The sequence below is a fragment of the Schistocerca serialis genome, chromosome 3 (assembly GCF_023864345.2).
Source record: "Schistocerca serialis cubense isolate TAMUIC-IGC-003099 chromosome 3, iqSchSeri2.2, whole genome shotgun sequence".
NCBI lineage: Eukaryota > Metazoa > Arthropoda > Insecta > Orthoptera > Acrididae > Schistocerca > Schistocerca serialis.
The window spans coordinates 1,072,257,240-1,072,279,484 of record NC_064640.1 but is presented as its reverse complement, the minus strand read 5'-3'; the positions used below and the strand labels follow the sequence as shown (position 1 = coordinate 1,072,279,484).

The 22,245-nt window shown below is 41.7% G+C and overlaps 1 protein-coding gene across 2 annotated transcripts in view; it reads left to right on the top strand.

Moving 5' to 3' along the window:
• The window catches only part of LOC126471502 (F-box/LRR-repeat protein fbxl-1-like), a 133,124-nt gene that overhangs the window by 1,509 nt on the left and 109,370 nt on the right, over positions 1 to 22,245 (top strand). Inside the window, exon 2 of one of the 2 annotated variants that reach the window (XM_050099720.1) lies at positions 19,093 to 19,483. In XM_050099720.1, the coding sequence (XP_049955677.1) occupies positions 19,299 to 19,483 (185 nt within the window). In that variant the 5' untranslated portion in view covers positions 19,093 to 19,298. Of the gene's footprint in view, positions 1 to 19,089; positions 19,484 to 22,245 lie in introns of both variants that reach the window. The other variant, XM_050099719.1, reaches the window with a different exon arrangement.

The window sequence follows — 22,245 nt, the reverse complement described above, 5'->3', positions numbered from 1 at the left end:
GCTAAAAGATGTAATGCATGAACACTCGAAAACCTACCATTATAATCATCACAATTAGGTTAGTACCATATCTCTCCTCAGCAGAGGTGTATTACACAGCATCTGAAACAGAAAACCAACAGCAGAAACATCCTTGCAAAGAAAAACACAATATAGATGGTATATCATTAACACGATCAAAAGAACCCAACAGTGAATGAGGGCCTAGGAATCCTATACACTAACATATTCATTTACAATGTAGAAACACTTCTCAGCAAGAAATAATTTTAACTCTGATCTAAAAGCAGTTTCTGTCTCCAATCTCTTTATGTATGTTGGTAGGGCATTATGAAGAGTAGCACCCAAGTGGTTCACATATCTTTGAGTGTTCAGCCATGTGTATTGTGCAAGACTCTAACATTTTCAGGCTTGGGTGTGAAAAACAATATGGCATTTCATTGTCATGCCAGGTATGGCCCTTGCTCAGATATGAAGATGGTAAGAGCTATGTTTCAATGTTTCCAATTAGATGTTACTTGCACAAATAATTTCAATCCCTTCGATGTGAATATTTTCACAGGGTCTATCTTAGGGCAAATATTTCTGAAAGACAGAGATACCAAATAACGACAGACACAGTTGTAACAATCACTAGGAAAAGAACTGCAGCTTGGACAGCAGAAATGGTGGCTACCATAATAAATTTGGAATTTTACATTAAAATATAAGACACATGTTAGATATAAAAGATGTACTGCTCCTACCAGTACAGTGAAGATATTTCTACAGATGCGCTATGCATAACGAACACCATGTGGAACTCGCAGAGCATGAACAGAGGTCTCTAAATTGATAGTTTAGTTTGTTATCAACCTTTGCAGAACTTACATGATAAAGGAATTACCATAATACGATATATTGTATATGCACAGCCCAATTTTACAAACTAATATAATAAATATAAAATTAACATTTTACAACCCATTAAAAAATGTGATACAGTGAACTAATGCATTGGTCTTCTAGATGCTTTCTGAATAAGTAAATAATGCTTCCAGAATGACATTTTCACTCTGCAGCGGAGTGTGCGCTGATATGAAACTCCCTCGCAGATTAAAACTGTGTGCCTGACCGAGACTCGAACTCGGGACCTTTGCCTTTCCGAGGCAAGTGCTCTACCCAATGAGCTACCCAAGCTTGTGGGTAGAACACTTGCCTCGGAAAGGCAAAGGTCCCGGGTTTGAGTCTTGGTCTGGCACACAGTTTTAATCTGCGAGGGAGTTTCAAGTAAATAATGGTTTGAAATACATGCAGTACACTTTGAGAAACACATTTATCACACCATTTGAAATTAAAAGAGTATAAAAACAAAGTATAAAATTTACAATGAGAACAGAATGATTCATATGACAATGAAGAACATACAAGTATTTGCCAGTAATTTAGGGTTAAACACATTTACACTCCTGGAAATGGAAAAAAGAACACATTGACACCGGTGTGTCAGACCCACCATACATGCTCCGGACACTGCGAGAGGGCTGTACAAGCAATGATCACACGCACGGCACAGCGGACACACCAGGAACCGCGGTGTTGGCCATTGAATGGCGCTAGCTGCGCAGCATTTGTGCACCGCCTCCGTCAGTGTCAGCCAGTTTGCTGTGGCATATGGAGCTCCATCGCAGTCTTTAACACTGGTAGCATGCCGCGACAGCGTGGACGTGAACCGTATGTGCAGTTGACGGACTTTGAGCGAGGGCGTATAGTGGGCATGCGGGAGGCCGGGTGGACGTACCGCCGAATTGCTCAACACGTGGGGCGTGAGGTCTCCACAGTACATCGATGTTGTCGCCAGTGGTCGGCGGAAGGTGCACATGCCCGTCGACCTGGGACCGGACCGCAGCGACGCACGGATGCACGCCAAGACCGTAGGATCCTACGCAGTGCCGTAGGGGACCGCACCACCACTTCCCAGCAAATTAGGGACACTGTTGCTCCTGGGGTATCGGCGAGGACCATTCGCAACCGTCTCCATGAAGCTGGGCTACGGGCCCGCACACCGTTAGGCCGTCTTCCGCTCACGCCCCAACATCGTGCAGCCCGCCTCCAGTGGTGTCGCGACAGGCGTGAATGGAGGGACGAATGGAGACGTGTCGTCTTCAGCGATGAGAGTCGCTTCTGCCTTGGTGCCAATGATGGTCGTATGCGTGTTTGGCGCCGTGCAGGTGAGCGCCACAATCAGGACTGCATACGACCGAGGCACACAGGGCCAACACCCGGCATCATGGTGTGGGGAGCGATCTCCTACACTGGCCGTACACCACTTGTGATCGTCGAGGGGACACTGAATATTGCACGGTACATCCAAACCGTCATCGAACCCATCGTTCTACCATTCCTAGACCGGCAAGGGAACTTGCTGTTCCAACAGGACAATGCACGTCCGCATGTATCCCGTGCCACCCAACGTGCTCTAGAAGGTGTACGTCAACTACCCTGGCCAGCAAGATCTCAGGATCTGTCCCCCATTGAGCATGTTTGGGACTGGATGAAGCGTCGTCTCACGCGGTCTGCACGTCCAGCACGAACGCTGGTCCAACTGAGGCGCCAGGTGGAAATGGCATGGCAAGCCATTCCACAGGACTACATCCAGCATCTCTACGATCGTCTCCATGGGAGAATAGCAGCCTGCATTGCTGCGAAAGGTGGATATACACTGTACTAGTGCCGACATTGTGCATGCTCTGTTGCCTGTGTCTATGTGCCTGTGGTTCTGTCAGTGTGATCATGTGATGTATCTGACCCCAGGAATGTGTCAATAAAGTTTCCCCTTCCTGGGACAATGAATTCACGATGTTCTTATTTCAATTTCCAGGAGTGTATTTAAAAGGCAATTTTTGAATTCACATTTAAATTTTCTGTCATCTTCCATTCCCTTGATGCAAACTGGAGGAGCATTGTCTTTCTACAAGCAGATTCTTACTGATATGTGTATTGTAATTATGAAAATCAGAATTTGTATGTAAACTACTCATATGTGTTCTTGTAAACAGTACACTTTTGAATATGTAAAAACATGGTACTGTAGGTATTTTTAACTACTGGTTTCTCAATTTGGACCAGCAGTGTTTGTGGAGAGCTGCGTGTAATAATTCAAATGGCTCTTTTCTGTAATTTAAAAATGTTTTACAGATGAGATTTTGTTACACCCCAGAACATTATTCCACAAGATACAATAGAATGGAAATGAGCAAAATATACTGATCTTACACACTCCGTGCTACAGACTGCACAAATTATTCTCAATGCAAAACTTCCAGAATGGAATTTTTGAGGTGTGTATATGACATGGTCTTTCCAGCTCAAGTAATTATCAATGCACATGCCCAAAAATTTTGTAGACATTACTTTCTCTGTCTCTTGGTCGCTCAATAATAAACAGAGGTCATCCTTCTCTTTTATTTCACTGTACTGTATGCAGATTGTTTTATTTAAATGAAATGTTAACTTGTTAGCATGAAACCACTGCTGCACACACTTCAGAACATTTTCAGCTTTAGTGGATAAGGATTGCCTATCATTACTAATAATTATGCTTGTATCATTATCAAATAGTATAATTTTGGTCGAAGTGTTGGGGCTTTTAATGTTATTTATATAGATCGAGAATAATAGGGGGCCAAGTGAACTGTTGGGGCTTTCAATGTCATCTGTATGGATCAAGAATGATAGGAGGCCAAGAACGCTACCCTGGACTCCTGCTTCCACTTTCTTAGCATGTGAGATGCACTTTATTTTGTGCCTGTTTTGAGATGAGAGGAGTTCCACAACCTGACTTCTGCCTGGAGACGGGATTAAATCAATTTCCTCCCAGTTCATCTGATGTGTATTGTCTCCAGTTTGTCAAGGATAATTTGGTGGTTTACTTTATCAAAGGCCTTAGAAAGATGTAGGGTAATTCCTGCCACCCTTTTGTTATTGCCCAAATTTCTAACAAGTTAGTATCACTTTACTGTAGGTGTAATATGAGGAAAGGAGGAATGGCCATATACACGAAAAGTGGAATATACTCCCAGGCCAGTGAACTCACTAAGTACTGCACTGAACAGCTGTTTGAAAGCTGTGCTTAACCTTGGAAACATACAAGATACCAGTCCTGGCTGTATATGTAGTGGCTCCCCAACAGCAAATGTTTTAAACTTCATTAAACAATTAGAGGGGCTGCTAAAGATAGTATTAATAACAGGGAAATGATTGTATGTGGGGACTTCAATATCAGTTTCATCACATATATTTTGTACTGAGGACACACAGAATTAATGATGTCCAGCTTTGCTTTGACACCCTCAGTAATATTCCCAACAAGAACAGACGGACATAGTGTGATAGCATTGATAATTTATTTCTTAAGGCAACTGTATTTTGTGAAATATATATAAGCCTCATTATTTACTTATTCCCCCGTCAACCACTTAGTGCAATAGTATCAGACATGTCAGAAACATTACAGAAATAATATACAGAGTGATTCTTATTAACATTTGAAAACTTCTGAAGCGACGTAGATGACACTGAGACAATTCATTTGATATAAGACGCACAGAGTTTCAAATGTCGGGAGATATCCCAAAAGTGGATGGCAGTCATGTGATGTGTCCAGGTAACATAACTAACCACTTGTGCAGTCATTGGGCTTGTTGGTTCTACACTTGTTGGTCCAAGGGCTCTGTTACACACTACTCCGCTAGTGTACTCTGTATTCATTCTCACATTACCAATGTGACACAGTAGTACTTGCAGTAGTGGTAATCCAATATGATAATTAATCATTTTACATTTACAAAAACAGAGTAGTCTGGCGGAGTGATGTATAGCAATGCCCCCTATGGGCGAGGGTGTGTCGTCTGGTGATGTCACATGTTCAACATTTGCCATTCCAATTTTGGAGTATTTCTCAACATTTGCGAGGACACACGTGTTGTATCAAATTACTTGTCTCTGTGTCATCTACGTCACTTGGAGGGTTTTAAAATGTTAATAATAATCACCCTGTATACAGATAAAATATTAACAAAATAGGATAATATAAAATGAGAATAGGGCAGGAAGTGGTTTATCTGGTAACCTTAATCAAATAGCAGCAATAAAGCATTAGTCCAGTTTGAAAAAAAAGGGGAAAGTAAAATTTCATAGATATGTATGTAAATGTCAACTCACAGTACTAATAGAGAATTCGTGTGATGAGAAATGGGGAGAAGTTTACTATGAACACACATTATATGAGAAATTTGTTTTCTAGAAATATGCCTACATTTTTATGAATCCAATAATCATGTACACTGAGTCGGGGAAACATACGTTTGAAGCCCAGAGAAAGGCGGGCCTACATTTGGGAACAAAATATCCTCCAGTATGAAGATATAGCTTTATTTAATGGAAAGGACTAGCTCTAATAAAGACTTTAAAATGTATTACAAGAAGTATTGAAAAATTCTTCACTTTATCATGTTGTTGTTGTTGTGGTCTTGAGCCCTGAGACTGGTTTGATGCAGCTCTCCATGCTACTCTATCCTGTGCAAGCTTGTTCATCTCCCAGTACCTACTGCAGCCTACATCCTTCTGAATCTGCTTAGTGTATTCATCTCTTGGTCTCTCTCTACGATTTTTACCCTCCACTCTGCCCTCCAATGCTAAATTTGTGATCCCTTGATGCCTCAGAACATGTCCTACCAACTGGTCCCATCTTCTTGTCAAGTTGTGCCACAAACTCCTCTTCTCCCCAATTCTATTCAATTCCTCCTCATTAGTTATGTGATCTACCCATCTAATCTTCAGCATTCTTCTGTAGCACCACATTTTGAAAGCTTCTATTCTCTTCCTGTGCAAACTATTTATCGTCCATGTTTCACTTCCATACATGACTACACTCCATACAAATACTTTCAGAAACGACTTCCTGACACTTAAATCTATACTCGATGTTAACAAATTTCACTTCTTCAGAAACGCATTTCTTGCCATTGCCAGTCTACATTTTAAATCCTCTCTACTTCGACCATCAGCAGTTATTTTGCTCCCCAAATAGCAAAACTGCTTTACTACTTTAAGTGTCTCATTTCCTAATCTAATTCCCTCAGCATCACCCGACTTCATTTGACTACATTCCATTATCCTCGTTTTGCTTTTGTTGATGTTCATCTTATACCCTCCTTTCAAGACACTGTCCATTCCGTTCAACTGCTCTTCCAAGTCCTTTGCTGTCTCTGACAGAATTACAATGTATTCAGCAAACCTCCAAGTTTTTATTTCTTCTCCATGGATTTTAATACCTACTCCGAACTTCTCTTTTGTTTCCTTTATTGCTTGCTCAACATACAGATTGAATAACATCGGAGATAGGCTACAACCCTGTCTCACTCCCTTCCCAACCACTGCTTCCCTTTCATACCCCTCGACTCTTATAACTACCATCTGCTTTCTGTACAAATTGTAAATAGCCATTCGCTCCCTGTATTTTACCCCTGCCACCCTCAGAATTTGAAAGAGAGTATTCCAATCAACATTATCAAAAGCTTTCTCTAAGTCTACAAATGCTAGAAACATAGGTTTGCCTTTCCTTAATCTTTCTTCTGAGATAAGTCTTAGGGTCACTCACATGTTCCAACATTTCTACAGAATCCAAACTGATCTTCCCCAAAGTTGGCTTCTATCAGTTTTTCCATTCGTCTGTAAAGAATTCGCATTAGTATTTTGCAGCTGTGACTTATTAAACTGATAGTTCAGTAATTTTCACATCTGTCAACACCGGCTTTCTGTGGGATTGGAATTATTATATTCTTCTTGAAGTCTGAGGGTATATCGCCTGTCTCACACATCTTGCTCACCAGATGGTAGAATTTTGTCAGGACTGGCTCTCCCAAGGCTCTAATGGAATGTTGTCTACTCCGGGGGCCTTGCTTCGGTTTATGTCTTTCAGTGCTCTGTCAATCTCTTCACTCAGTATCATATCTCCCATTTCATCTTCATCTACATCCTCTTCCACTTCCATAATATTGTCCTCAAGTACATTGCCCCTGTACAGACCCTCTATATACTACTTCCACCTTTCTGCTTTCCCTTCTTTGCTTAAAACTGGGTTTCCATCAAAGCTCTTGATATTCCTGCAAGTGGTTCTCCTTTCTTCAAAGGTTTCTTTAATTTTCCTGTAGGCTGTATCTATCTTACCCCTAGTGAGATAAGTCTCTACACCCTTACATTTGTCCCCTAGCCATTCCTGCTTAGCCATTTTGCACTTCCTGTCGATATCATTTTTGAGATGTTTGTATTCCTTTTTGCCTGCTTCATTCACTGCATTTTTATATTTTCTCCTTTCATCAATTAAATTCAATATTTCTTCTGTTACCCAAGGGTTTCTACTGGTCCTCGTCTTTTTACCTATTTGATCCTCTGCTGCCTTCACTATTTCGTCCCTCAAAGCTACCCATTCCTCTTCTACTGTATTTCTTTCCCCCATTCCTGTCAATTGTTCTCACTTTATCATAAAAAATGCAAAACCCACATACTGTGCAGAAAAAAGAAGTTCAAAACTGTAGAAACAGGGTAAGGCCAAGCAAATGATATAAAACTTGAATCATTGGCTACTGAATTCAGTGAATTCTTCCTAACAGCAGCTGAAAACACAAGAGTGAGAAAATGATCCCTTAATTGCACACCCTCAGATTTACTTAGCCAGGCATTTGTAAATCACCTGTTAGAAGGACCACAGAAATCATTAAGTCACTAAAAGTAGTAACTCTTCTGGCTATTTCAATTGCTCAGGAAAATTATTAAAAACTTGGCAGTGCCGTCCTTGATTTATCTTTGTAACCAGTCAATGATTGAAAATGAATCACCTGAAATCCCTGGAGTATTCAGTAGTAATACCCATTTACAATCATGGAGATAAGTATCTAACCTTTAATTGTTGATCCCTCTTCCTCATTTCTGTGTTCTTACAATTTTTTTGAGAAAATGGCTAACAAGAGAATGTTTAACCTTCTTTGTAAGATTAACCTCTTAATAACAGCTGAGTTTGGCTTTCATAATGGGTTGTCTACTGAGAAAGCATTATATGATACCCAAAACTCAATTCTGGTCTAAGTAAAGTGTCGGTTAGACCGTCAGTGAGAGAGCACTTCGATTTCCTGCTGCTAATAAGGCGAGTACACCGTTCGCTTGTTACACATTTTTGCGAGCTTCAAACAGGTACAACTTATTTTCAGTTATCTGGGTAGTTACTATTTTATTTTTGTAATTTCTTGCGTGTTTGAGTGCCTACTAGACACAACTGTTTATTTTAATAACAGTGTAGTGTACAGTATCGCCGTTGCTATCGACCCTTGTATCGTACAGGCTTTTGTTTGTTTGGTTAGAACAGCTCAGTGTCGGTTAGACCGTCAGTGAGAGAGCACTTCGATTTCCTGCTGCTAATAAGGCGAGTACACCGTTCGCTTGTAGGGTAAACATAGTCATGTGTAGGGACTGTGGTTGTTGTGAGCGGACACAAGGAGAATTGGCCACTCTTCGGGGGCAGGTGGAGGCTTTGTCTGTTAGGCTCATTGAGCTCGAGGCGCAGGCGTTGGCTCGTAGTGGCGTTGGGGCAACTGTGGTGAGACCTATGCCTACTTCGGTGGCCTTGGAATCGCATGGAACCCCTGATGTCGCTGCGTCTTCCGGCAGTGAGCATCTTACCGGTCAGCCATCACTCCAGGGTGAATGGCGGACAGTGGTGGGCTCGCGCGTGCCTGGCCGAAAGGCGAAGGTGGGATCTGGCCGCGTGGCAGCAGCCTTACCCCTTTCCAACAGGTACGGGGTGCTTCCTAGTGGTGATGACATCGTTTCCGAGCCACCACAGGATGCCTCGCCTGTTGGGCCAGTGGCCGATTCTCCGGCAAGGTCCCGACAGTCACAGAGGGCGGGCCTATTAGTTATAGGGAGCTCCAACATTAGGCGGGTTATGGAGCCCCTTAGGAAAATAGCGGGTAGGTCGGGGAAGAATGCCAGTGTGCACTCGGTGTGCTTGCCGGGGGGTCTCGTCCGTAATGTGGAGGAGGCCCTTCCGGCAGCTATTGAACGCACTGGGTGTGACCGGCTGCAGATAGTAGCACATGTCGGAATGAATGATGCCTGCCGCTAGGGTTCTGAGGCCATCCTTGGTTCCTTCCGGCGGCTGGCTGATTTGGTGAAGACAACCAGCATCGCACGCGGAGTGCAAGCTGAGCTTAATATCTGCAGCATAGTGCCCAGAGTCGATCGCGGTCCTCTGGTTTGGAGCCGTGTGGAGGGTCTAAACCAGAGGCTCAGACGACTCTGCGACTATAATGGTTGCAAATTCATCGACCTCCGTTATTGGGTGGAGAACTGTAGGGCCCCCCTAGACAGGTCAGGCGTGCACTACACACCGGAAGCAGCTACTAGGGTAGCAGAGTACGTGTGGCGTGCACACGGGGTTTTTTTAGGTTAGAGGGACCCCCCCTTGGGCGAAACGATAAAATACCTGACGGCTTACCAGAGAGGACATTATCATCGTTGATAAAGAACGTCCGTCCTCAGAGACCAAAAACAGGAAAAGTCAACGTAATATTGGTAAACTGCAGGAGTATCCAGGGCAAGGTTCCTGAATTAGTATCTCTTATTGAAGGAAATAGTGCGCATATAGTATTAGGAACGGAAAGTTGGTTAAAACCGGAAGTGAACAGTAACGAAATCCTAGACACAGAATGGAATATATACCGCAAGGATAGGATAAACGCCAATGGTGGAGGAGTATTTATAGCAGTAAAGAATTCAATAATATCCAGTGAAGTTATTAGCGAATGCGAATGTGAAATAATCTGGGTTAAGTTAAGTATCAAAGGTGGGTCAGATATGATAGTCGGATGCTTCTATAGACCACCTGCATCAGCAACCGTAGTAGTTGAGCGCCTCAGAGAGAACCTGCAGAACGTCGTGAAGAAGTTTCGTGATCATACTATTGTAATAGGGGGAGACTTCAATCTACCAGGTATAGAATGGGATAGTCACACAATCAGAACTGGAGCCAGGGACAGAGACTCTTGTGACATTATCCTGACTGCCTTGTCCGAGAATTACTTCGAGCAGATAGTTAGAGAACCAACTCGTGAAGCTAACGTTTTAGACCTCATAGCAACAAATAGACCGGAACTTTTCGACTCCGTGAATGTAGAAGAGGGTATCAGTGATCATAAGTCAGTAGTTGCATCAATGACTACAAGTGTAATAAGAAATGCCAAGAAAGGAAGGAAAATATATTTGCTTAACAAGAGTGATAGGGCACAAATCGCAGAATATCTGAGTGACCACCATCAAACGTTCATTTCTGAGGAAGAGGATGTGGAACAAAAATGGAAAAAATTCAGAAACATCGTCCAGTACGCCTTAGATAAGTTCGTACCGACTAAGGTCCAAAGCGAGGGGAAAGATCCACCGTGGTATAACAATCATGTACGAAAGGTACTACGGAAACAAAGAAAGCTTCATCATAGGTTTAAGAGTAGTCGAATCATAGCTGATAAGGAAAAGCTGAACGAAGCGAAAAAGAGCGTAAAGAGAGCAATGAGAGAAGCATTCAACGAATTCGAACATAAAACATTGGCAAACAATCTAAACAAGAACCCTAAAAAGTTTTGGTCATATGTAAAATCGGTAAGCGGATCTAAATCCCCTATTCAGTCACTCGTTGACCACGATGGCACCGAAACAGAGGACGACCGAAGAAAGGCAGAAATACTGAATTCAGTGTTCCGAAACTGTTTCACTGCGGAAAATCGTAACACGGTCCCTGATTTCAGCCGTCGCACGGACGCCAAAATGGAAAATATTGAAATAAACGATATCGGAATTGAAAAACAACTGCTATCACTTAGTAGCGGAAAAGCATCCGGACCAGACGAGATACCCTTAAGATTCTACAGTGATTATGCTAAAGAACTTGCCCCCTTTCTATCAGCAATTTATCGTAGATCGCTGGAAGAATGTAAAGTACCTAGCGACTGGAAGAAAGCGCAGGTCGTTCCCATTTTCAAGAAGGGTCATAAATCAGATGCGAATAATTATAGGCCTATTTCGCTTACGTCAATCTGTTGTAGAATAATGGAACATGTTTTGTGTTCTCGTATTATGACGTTCTTAGATAATACAAATCTCCTTCATCATAACCAACATGGATTCCGCAAACAGAGATCATGTGAAACTCAGCTCGCCCTATTTGCCCAAGAAATTCACAGTGCCGTAGACACTGGCGAGCAGATTGATGCCGTATTCCTGGACTTCAGGAAGGCATTTGATACGGTTCCGCACTTACGTTTAGTGAAAAAAATACGAGCTTACGGAATATCGGACCAGGTTTGTGATTGGATTCAGGATTTCTTAGAAGAAAGAACACAACATGTCATTCTTAAAGGTTCAAAATCTGCAGATGTAGAGGTAATTTCGGGAGTACCGCAGGGAAGCGTGATAGGACCTTTATTGTTTACAATATACATAAATGACTTAGTTGACAACATCGGTAGCTCCGTGAGGCTATTTGCAGATGACACGGTTGTCTACAAGAAAGTAGCAACATCAGAAGACTCGTACGTACTCCAGGAGGACCTGCAGAGGATTAATGCATGGTGCGACAGCTGGCAGCTTTCCCTAAACGTAGATAAATGTAATATAATGCGCATACATAGGGGCAGAAATCCATTCCAGTACGATTATGCCATAGGTGGTAAATCATTGGAAGCGGTAACGACCGTAAAATACTTAGGAGTTACTATCCGGAGCGATCTGAAGTGGAATGATCACATAAAACAAATAGTGGGAAAAGCAGGCGCCAGGTTGAGATTCATAGGAAGAATTCTAAGAAAATGTGACTCATCGACGAAAGAAGTAGCTTACAAAACGCTTGTTCGTCCGATTCTTGAGTATTGCTCATCAGTATGGGACCCTTACCAGGTTGGATTAATAGAAGAGATAGACATGATCCAGCGAAAAGCAGCGCGATTCGTCATGGAGACATTTAGTCAGTGCGAGAGCGTTACGGAGATGCTGAACAAGCTCCAGTGGCGGACACTTCAAGAAAGGCGTTACGCAATACGGAGAGGTTTATTATCGAAATTACGAGAGAGCACATTCCGGGAAGAGATGGGCAACATATTACTACCGCCCACATATATCTCGCGTAATGATCACAACGAAAAGATCCAAGAAATTAGAGCAAATACGGAGACTTACAAGCAGTCGTTCTTCCCACGCACAATTCGTGAATGGAACAGGGAAGGGGGGATCAGATAGTGGTACAATAAGTACCCTCCGCCACACACCGTAAGGTGGCTCGCGGAGTATAGATGTAGATGTAGATGTAGATGTAGATGTAAACAACAAAAATTACACTTTTGAAATTTTCTGTGATCTTGTGGCAATTTTTGCTTGTGTTTTATCAGAAAACTCTACTAGGAAAACTAAAATGGTATGGTGTTAAAGGCCTTCCTGTTGCATACAAGGAGTCTTACCCTAACAATAGAAAACAGAAGGTTACATTTCCAAATGATACAACAAGAATAAGGAATCATGGAATGAATAATTCAGGGAAACATTAAATATAGTGTGCCACAAGGATCAGTGCTCGAACCCTTTCTATTCTCGATCCACGCAAATGATTTATGCGGGATACTGTAGGACTCTTCAAAAACTTTAGTGTCTCGTGATGACACAAGCATATTGATAAAGTACCAGACACAGCAAAGAGAATAACTGTTTCACAGCCAACAGTACAAAAACTGATATTACACTGTTCCATTATAAAACTGACTTACAGGGACTGTGAGTATAGATCAGTGGCTGTACACTGGTTGAAGGTGGAAGTGTGAGGTGTGAAATTCCAAGGAATCGAGATGGATAACAACAGAGGTGGATTTGATAACTGAAAAGCCCGCTGCTACCTGGATTATTCTGAGAATGACTTACATATCTACATCTATAATCCACAAATCACCATGAGGTGCATAGCAGGGGTACGTCCCATTCTACCAGTTCTTAGGGTTTCTTCCTGTTCCATTCACGTACGGAGCACGGGAAGAGTGCCTCTGTGTGTGTGCAGTAATTGTTCTTATCATACCCTCAGGCCACCTCTGTGAGCAATACATAGGGTGTTGTAGTATATTCCTATAATAATTATCTAAAGCTAGCTCTTGAAACATTGTTAATAGACTTTCTCGGGATAGTTTACATCTATCTTAAAGAGTCTTCCGGTTCAGTTACTTCAGTATCTCTGTGACACTCTCCCCCGGATTAAACACACCTGTGATTGTTCATGCTTCCCTTCTCTGTATATGATCAATATCCCCTGTTAGTCCTATTTGATATGAGTCCCGCGCACTTGTGCAATATTCTAGAAGTGGTCGCACAAGCAATTTGTAAGGTATCTTCTTCAGAGACCAATGGCGCTTCCCCAGTATTCTAGCAATAAACCAAAGTTTACCCTCTGCTATACCCACAGCTGAACCTATGTGATCATTCCCAGGTATTTGTATGAGTTGTCTGATTCCAACAGTGACTCATTGATGTTATAGTCATAGGATACTATACCTTTTTGTTTAGTGAAGTGCACAATTTTACATTTCTGAACATTTAGAACAAGTTCCCAATCTGTGCACTACATTGAAATCTTATCAAGATCTGACTCAGTATTTATGCAACTTTTCTCAGATAGTGCTTTGTTATAGATAACTGCATCAACTGTGAAAAGACTGATTTTACTGTTAATATTATCTGCAAGGTCACTAATATACACTGTGAACAGCAAGTGTCCCAACACACTTCCCTGGGTCACACCCAAAGTTGAAGTTACTTCTACATCTGACAATGACTCTCCATCCAAGATAACATGCTGCATTCTCCCTACCAAAATGCCCTCCGTCCAGATAAAAATTTCACTCGATATCCTATTTGACCGTACTTTTGACAATAAGCCTGGGTGTGGTACTGATCAAATGTTTTTGAGAAATCAAGAAAAATGCATCTACCTGATTGCTTGATACAAAGCTTTTACTACATCATTTGAGAAAAGTGTGAGTTTGGTTTCACATGATTGATGTTTTCATGCTTTTTAGCATTGAGGAGGTCATAATGTTTGAGCTCAGAATATGTTGTACGTTTCTACAAAAATCGATGTCACGGATATTGGACAGTAGTTTCGTGGATCACTTCTACTACCCTTCTTGTTACATGGGTGTGACCTATGCCTTTTTCCAAGAACTGGGCATGGTTTTTTGGTCAAGGGATCTACAATAGATTGCGGTTAGAAGAGGGGCTAACTCAGCTGCAAATTCAGTATAGAATCTACAGGGACTCCATTGGGCCCTGGAGCTGTGTTCAGTTTTAACAATTTCAGCTGTGTGTCAACACCACTGTCACTAATACTTATTTCACTGACTCTTCTCAATGGCTTGAGGATTAAATTGGAGCAATTCTCCTTGGTTTTCCTTTGTAAAGGAACGTTTGGAAATGGAGTTAGTCTTTTCAAATTTTGCTTTGCTACCCTCAATTTCAGTCCCTGTCTCATTTGCATAACACCGGAATTTCTTTGGGTTGTGTAAAAGATCATTTGAAAGTATTCTGTGACAGGAGTCATTGAAGGCGTCACACATTGCTGTCTCGAGAGCCAAATGCGTCTCTCTAGCTATAGCACTATGCTTCACTTTACATCTGTTTTGCAGTGGTCTTGTACTTCCAATATGGTTTTATGATATGATCTTCTGGGACAAGGCACCTAATGTCTAATGTGAAAAAGTACTTATTCTGCAAAAGCATGCATTGATAAACATTGTTTGCACAGGAAGTATGTCAGCAGTCAGCCACAATTCAGTCTGTACATTCTTGCAGATCTAGACTTCAGCTGCAGTGTAGCTTTCATCAGTGTATATGATATGAGTCAAGTAGACAAACTTTGAAATTTTGTTATTGTAGTTTGAGTGCATTCTCTATGAAAATATATTTGCAATCTATGTTTTCTCTGTTTTCCATTAGTATTGCTTTCTTTATACACAGTCTACTGACGTTAATCTGACCACTACCCACATTCGACATTGACACGCAATAAGCACTCGAGGACGGCACGTTGTGGTGTGCGTACTGTAAGACCTTCAGTACACACACCATCAGATTATTTGGCTTGTCGCTCTAATGAAGTAGGCGAGTGTCAGCAATATGTCTCGTGGTCTTATCGTGGTGTGTTTATCTTCTGCCGTTAGGTCAGACGATAGAAATGCCACTTGCACGCTTAGAGTAGCAGATTGACGGTGACCAACTTTAAACAGAACTTGATTAATTTTCACACACATTTATTAAAATAAGAACAAACATAAACATTATGTAACTTGATTCTGGATGCTATTTACAATTGACAATCTGAAGTTCCTTTGGTCTGAGTACGTTAATCTTATTCTCACATATCTCTGATACTTGACAAAGTGTCTATACATTTATATTCATGGCTATGTACAGGCGCAGACTGAAACTTGACTATAGACTGGTACAGACTAATGTAGACTGGTACAGACAGGTGCAGATAAATGCAGACTGACTAATCAGAGGTCTGTACACTCGTTATAATACCTCACGCGTTCAGGTAATCACTGTGCGAGTGTGATCCGCGAGGAGAAAAGGTTCTACGTTAGCAGCAATCTCACTGGCTGCGTTACATATTAATACGCGGATCGGCGGAAGCAGAATTTGGTCCGTCTCTAAGGCAGCGCCATCTCATAGTGCGGAGACGGACGAGCGCTGCGCCTGCGCTGTTGTGCTTAGCGGGGAGCGCTCTAGTGGGAAAGCTGTGTACGCGCTGACTACGCGGAACTATGTACACACACATAAAATGTTGGGGTGATACGAAAAATTGTGTATTCATTGTCGTAATGCAGAAATGGAGTGATCTATCTGGCATCCAGAAGTGCATGATCATAGGCTTTTGAGCCGAGGGTGGAAGCATTTTTGAAACAGATAAGTGTGTAAACTGTTTGTATGCTACCGCGATTAAAGTATACCATGTGCGGCAAAATGGCACTAACCAGAAGTGGTGCCAAGGCAACTGTGTTGCACCACAGGTTGCCGTAGGTGACAGGGGTGAAAAATAGCTGCGGAGATGTGTACAGGTGAATAAACGTGTAAGTGTCGAGCAAATGACCACCCGGATGAACCCACGGGCTACCACCGGTGTCTCCTCGGCGATCGTTCAGCAAAAGTTGGTGTGTATGGGGCTCCACAGCAGGTGCCTGGTTCGTGCATCTATGCTGACTGCTGTTCATTGGATGAAGGCTGGAATTTGCACACCAATACCGCAACTGGATGTTCACCGGGTGACGTCAGGTGGCCTTTGTGTACAGTTTTGTAAGTGTGAAAGCAAACGAGGAGAAAGCATTACGGTCTTGTGGAATGTTTTTGCGTCATTCCCAGGGCGGTATTGTCGTGGAAGCCATAGTGAATCGACAGAATTGTGCACCTATCCTCGGGCCCGTGTTTAACCGTATATACAGCTCATTTACTCTGGTAGATATGATACTGCGTGAAGAGTTTGACAGAGCACTGAAGGACCTGAGTCGAAACAAGGCCCCCAAAGTAGACAACATTCCATTAGAACTACTGACGGCCTTGGGAGAGCCAGTCCTGACAAAACTCAACCATCTGGTGAGCAAGATGTATGAGACAGGCAAAATACCCTCAGACTTCAAGAAGAATATAATAATTCCAATCACAAAGAAAGCAGGTGTTGACAGATGTGAAAATTACCGAACTATCAGTTTAATAAGCCACAGCTGCAAAATACTAACACGAACTCTTTACAGACGAATGGAAAAACTGGCAGAAGCCGACCTCAGGGAAGATCAGTTTGGATTCCGTAGAAATGTTGGAACATGTGAGGCAATGCTGACCATATGACTTGTCTTAGAAGCTAGATTAAGGAAAGGCAAACCTACATTTCTAGCATTTGTAGACTTAGAGAAAGCTTTTGACAATGTTGATTGGAATACTCTGTTTCAAATTCTAAAGATGGCAGGGGTAAAATACAGGGAGCGAAAGGGTATTTACAATTTGTACAGAAACCAGATGGCAATTATAACAGTCGAGGGGCATGAGAGGGAAGCAGCGGTTGGGAAGGGAGGGAGACAGGGTTATAGCCTCTCCCCGATGTTATTCAATCTGCATATTGAGCAAGTAGTGAAGGAAACAAAAGAAAAATTTGGAGTAGGAATTAAAATCCATGGAGAAGAAATAAAAACTTTGAGGTTTTGCGATGACATTGTAATTCTGTCAGACAGCAAAGGACCTGGAAGAGCAGCTGAACGGAATGGACAGTGTCTTGAAAGGAGGGTATAAGATGAACATCAACAAAAGCAAAACGAGGATAATGGAATGTAGTGGAATTAAGTCGGGTGATGCTGAGGGAATTAGATTAGGAAATGAGACACTTAAAGTAGTAAAGCAGTTTTGCTATTTGGGGAGCAAGATAACTGATGAAGGTCGAAGTAGAGAGGATATAAAATGTAGACTGGCAATGGCAAGGAAAGCGTTTCTGAAGAAGAGAAATTTATTAACATCGAGTATAGATTTAAATGTCAGGAAGTTGTTTCTGAAGGTATTTGTAGGGAGTGTAGTCATGTATGGAAGTGAAACATGGACGATAAATAGTTTGGACAAGAAGAGAATAGAAGCTTTCGAAATGTGGTGCTACAGGAGAATGCTGAAGATTAGATGGGTAGATCACATAACTAATGAGGAGGTATTGAATAGAATTGGGGAGAAGAGGAGCTTGTGCCACAACTTGACAAGAAGAAGGGACCGCTTGGTAGGACATGTTCTGAGGCATCAAGGGATCACCAATCTAGTATTGAGGGGGGGGGGGGGGGGGGCAGCGTGGAGGGTAAAAATCGTAGAGGGAGACCAAGAGATGAATACACTAAGCAGATTCAGAAGGATGTAGGTTGCAGTAGGTACTGGGAGATGAAGAAGCTTGCACAGGATAGAGAAGCATGGAGAGCTGCATCAAACCAGTCTCAGGACTGAAGACCACAACAACAATATTCTGGGCACAATGACATCTACCGGCAGGACAATGCGACATCTCATTGTGGTTCGAAGAGCCCCAGGATGAATTTGCCGTACTCGGTAGACCGCCGTACTACCCGAATTTAAACCCGATCGAGAATCTGTGGGACCACGTCAGTCGGGTTATTCCTGCTGAGAAACCCAGCGTAGCTGACCACAGCACGTGAATCGGCACAGTTCCACACCCCCATCGGTACCGTCAGAAACCTTACTGACACTCTTTCTGCACATCTCACAGTGATTTGTGTCATAAAAGATGGTTACTCAGGTGTCAGACAGGTGGTCACATTAATGTATCTCTAACATAGTGTATAATAATGTCCTGTGGTTGACCATACAGTTAACAGAATAACTACTAGTTTCTGCACAACTGGATAGTGCTGCTGCTCTGAAAATGTCGACTGAATTGACAAGTAACTGCTCCAGTTGCTAAAAAGTACTTACGTTTACTTCATGACCAACTTTGGCTCTTAGCCACACGGGATTAGCGAAGCGGTCTAGGGTGCTGCAGTCATGGACAGTGCGGCTGGTATCGGCGGAGGTTCGAGTCCTCCCTCGGGCATTGGTGTGTGTGTGTGTGTGTGTGTGTGTGTGTGTGTGTGTGTGTGTGTGTGTGTGTGTGTGTGTGTTCCCATAAGATTTCACACACATTTGAACATTTTTTTTTTTGGCTCTTACATTGAAACAATTTTCTAGTAGAATCTGAAAACTGTATTGTGGTGAAGTAAAATCAAGTTTGAAAATTGCGCTACATTGAAGCAAACTCAAAATCGTATGACTTCCCTTCAACGTAGCACAATTTTCTGGTTCCATTACAAAATGAGTTCAGTATAAACCCAAAACCAGTCCTCGAGTAAAATGTAGAACTTTTTATCAACTGGAGTGATTACTCATCAGTCAGAAATAATTGCTGCTAATGAGAAATTTGTGATCAGGCAGAGTAGAAAATTTTTGTTTCAGCAGCCGGAAGCAGTCGCCGCTGACAGGTGGCGACACACCACTGCGGCTGCAGAGACGGAGCAGAGGTTCGCACCGGCCACGTGGCACGGCGAGGCTGCAGACCGACCGCATTACCGGAGGCTGCCGCGGCGAGTCGGAGAGAGACTGCCGGTCCGATACGCGCCGCTGTGCTGGAGCTCACCTTCGACAGTAGTAGGACAGCTCTGAGAATGGTTGCAGGAGATGGTCAGGGGAAGAATATTCATGATCTCCCAGATGAAATAATACTAGATGTATTTTCATTCTTCAGTTTTAATGAGCTTATAGACATCTTGCAAAATGTGTGTGTGCGATGGAAGAGATTGGCACACGACCCGGTGCTCTGGCGTGACAAAGAGTATATCGTCAGAGGAAGGTAAGCAGTTATTGTTAATGTTCTGTTGTTGCTGATAGAGTCATCAGTCCAAAGAGTGGCTTCAGGTAGCTCGGTTGCTAAACTATCCTGTGCTTAACTCCGTTTTCAAATGTTCCTTTACAAAGGAAAACAGAGGAGGATTGCCACAGTTTAATCCTCATGCCGCTGAAAATGTGAATGAAATATTATTGGTGTCAGTGATGTTGAGAAACAGCTGCAATTGCCAAAATTAAACAAAGCTCCAGGGTCCGACGAAATCGCTGTCAGATTCTATACTGATTTTGCAGCTGAGTTAGCCCCTCTTTTAACTGTAATCTATTGTAGATCCCTCAAAAGTGAGGTATCTTGAACGGAATGACATCCTCGATGCCAGCTAGCACAGATTTCAACACACTGATCGTGAGAAACGCAACTCGCACTTTTCTCACGTGACATACTGAAAACTTTGGATCGAGGCAACCAGGTAGGTGCAGTATTTCTCAGTTTCCACAATGCATATGACTCGTACCACACCTACACTTATTGCCAAAAGGATGATCGTATGGGGTATCGAGTGAAATTTGTGAATGGATTGAGGACTTTTTGGTAGGTAGCACACAACATGTTATTTTAGACGGAGAGGCTTCATCAGATGTAGAAGTAACTTCGGGTCTGCCCAGGGAAGTGTGTTGGGACCCTTGCTCTTGATGCTCTACATTAATGTCCTTGCAGATAATATTAATAGTAAAAATCAGGCTTTTTGAAGATGATGCAGTTATCTGTAATGAAGTACTATCCGATAAAAGCTACATAAATATTCAATCAGATCTCGATAAGATTTCAGTGTGGTGCAGAGACTGGGAACTTGCTCTAAATATTCAGATATGTAAAATTGTGCACTTCACAAAACGAAAAATGTAGTATGCTATGACTATAATATCAGTAAGTCACTGTCGGAATTGGCCAACTCGTAAAAATACCTGAGTGTAACACTTTGTAGGGATACGAAATGGAATGCTGACATAGCTTCAGTGATGGGTAAAGCAGTTGATAGAATTGTGGTTTATTAGTTTCATAACATACATAACCATTTGATCCAGGTACAGGAGACACATCAAAAGTTGGGTAAAATTTACTGTAAACATAGAAAGCTGATCTTTACATACAGAATCATAATAATAATACAATTTTGTTTTATATGCACAAAAGGCAGAGATAATAATGACAACAGTAATAAAAATAGTATCTAAAAATGTAACACTAAATTGCCCAAACTCAAATTATCATGTCATCCTCTAAAAATCCTTCTATCGAGTCACAGTAGCATTTCTCTCCCAGAATCTGATGTAGCATTATTTTTAGGATCTCTGGCTTAACATTAAATATATTTTTGCCCATTAATTTATTATATATTGTCATCCTCATATACTGTGGAGCATGTTCATATTATTTCAATTTGTGTTTAGGGAGCATAAAATTATTTTTATTTGTTGTGTTGTATGTGTGATTAAAATGATTTTCCTCAAATAATTTTTGCCTGCTGTGTAGAAAGATAATAATTTCATAAATGTATATGGAGGGTAGAGTTAGGATTTGCAGTTGTCGAAATAATGGGTGACAAGATTCTGTTTTCTGTGTGGTACACATGTATCTGATATTCTTTTTCTGAAGTTTCAGTATATGAGAAATATTAAAAATAAATTATACCATACCTAATGACAGATTCAAAATAACTACTGTATGCTATTTTTCGTGTAGACGTGTCAGTAGAATTTGCAAGTATCTGCACTGCAAATGCAAAACTGCTTAGTTTATTTGATAAGGAGTCAATATGTGTGTTCCAGTTCAAGTTCTTGTCCACATTTAGTCCTTGGAATTTGACAGTGTCAACTTCTTCGCAAGTTGATTATTGTGTGTTATTGTAAGCTCTGTGCATTTTAAGTGTTTGGTTTGGAAATGTACCATATGGGTTTTTGCAATGTTCAGTTTCAACCCATTTAACTGGAACCAGTTTTCTAGAGTATCCAGTGTGCTCACAATGAGGCTTGGAATTTTTTCTGCATCGCCATCTTCGATTAAAACAGAAGTATTGTCTGCAAACGGAAGTGATGGGGAATTGATATTTGTGGAGAAGTCATTTACATAGAATAGGAACAAGATTGGCCCCAAAATGGAGCCTTGAGGCACACCTTGTGATACAGTATTCCACTTCGGAAAATAACTCACCACATTTGAAGTGACAGTTACCCTTTGTTTTCTGTTCTGCAGGTAAAATGTAAGCCATTTGAGAATATTGCCCGTAATTCCATATTTATCTAATTTATAGATGTGCAAGGGATGTTTTACAGAGTCGAAAGTTTTAGTAAGATCACAGAAAATACCAGCAACTTTACTCCTCTGGTCCAGTGCTTTGCATATCTTTTCAGTAAAGTTATTTATTGCATCCAGGGTGTTTTTTCCTGGTTGGAATCCAAATTGATTATTTATAATAATATCATTTTTTACAATAAAATTTTGCATCTGATTTGCAACTACTTCCTCAAACACTTTCAATAAGATTGGAAGAATAGAAATAGGACAATAGTTTCCCATTTCTTCCCTCGACCCTTTCTCGAACAGAGGTGTGACTTCAGCATACTTCAACACATCAGGAAAGCATCCCTGTTCAAAATATTGCTTAATTATTTTAGTTAGTGGAGATGCTATTATGTAATACAATGCTTTTATCACTTTAGTCGGTATCCCATCCCACCCAACTGAATATTTTTAATGACAGTATAATA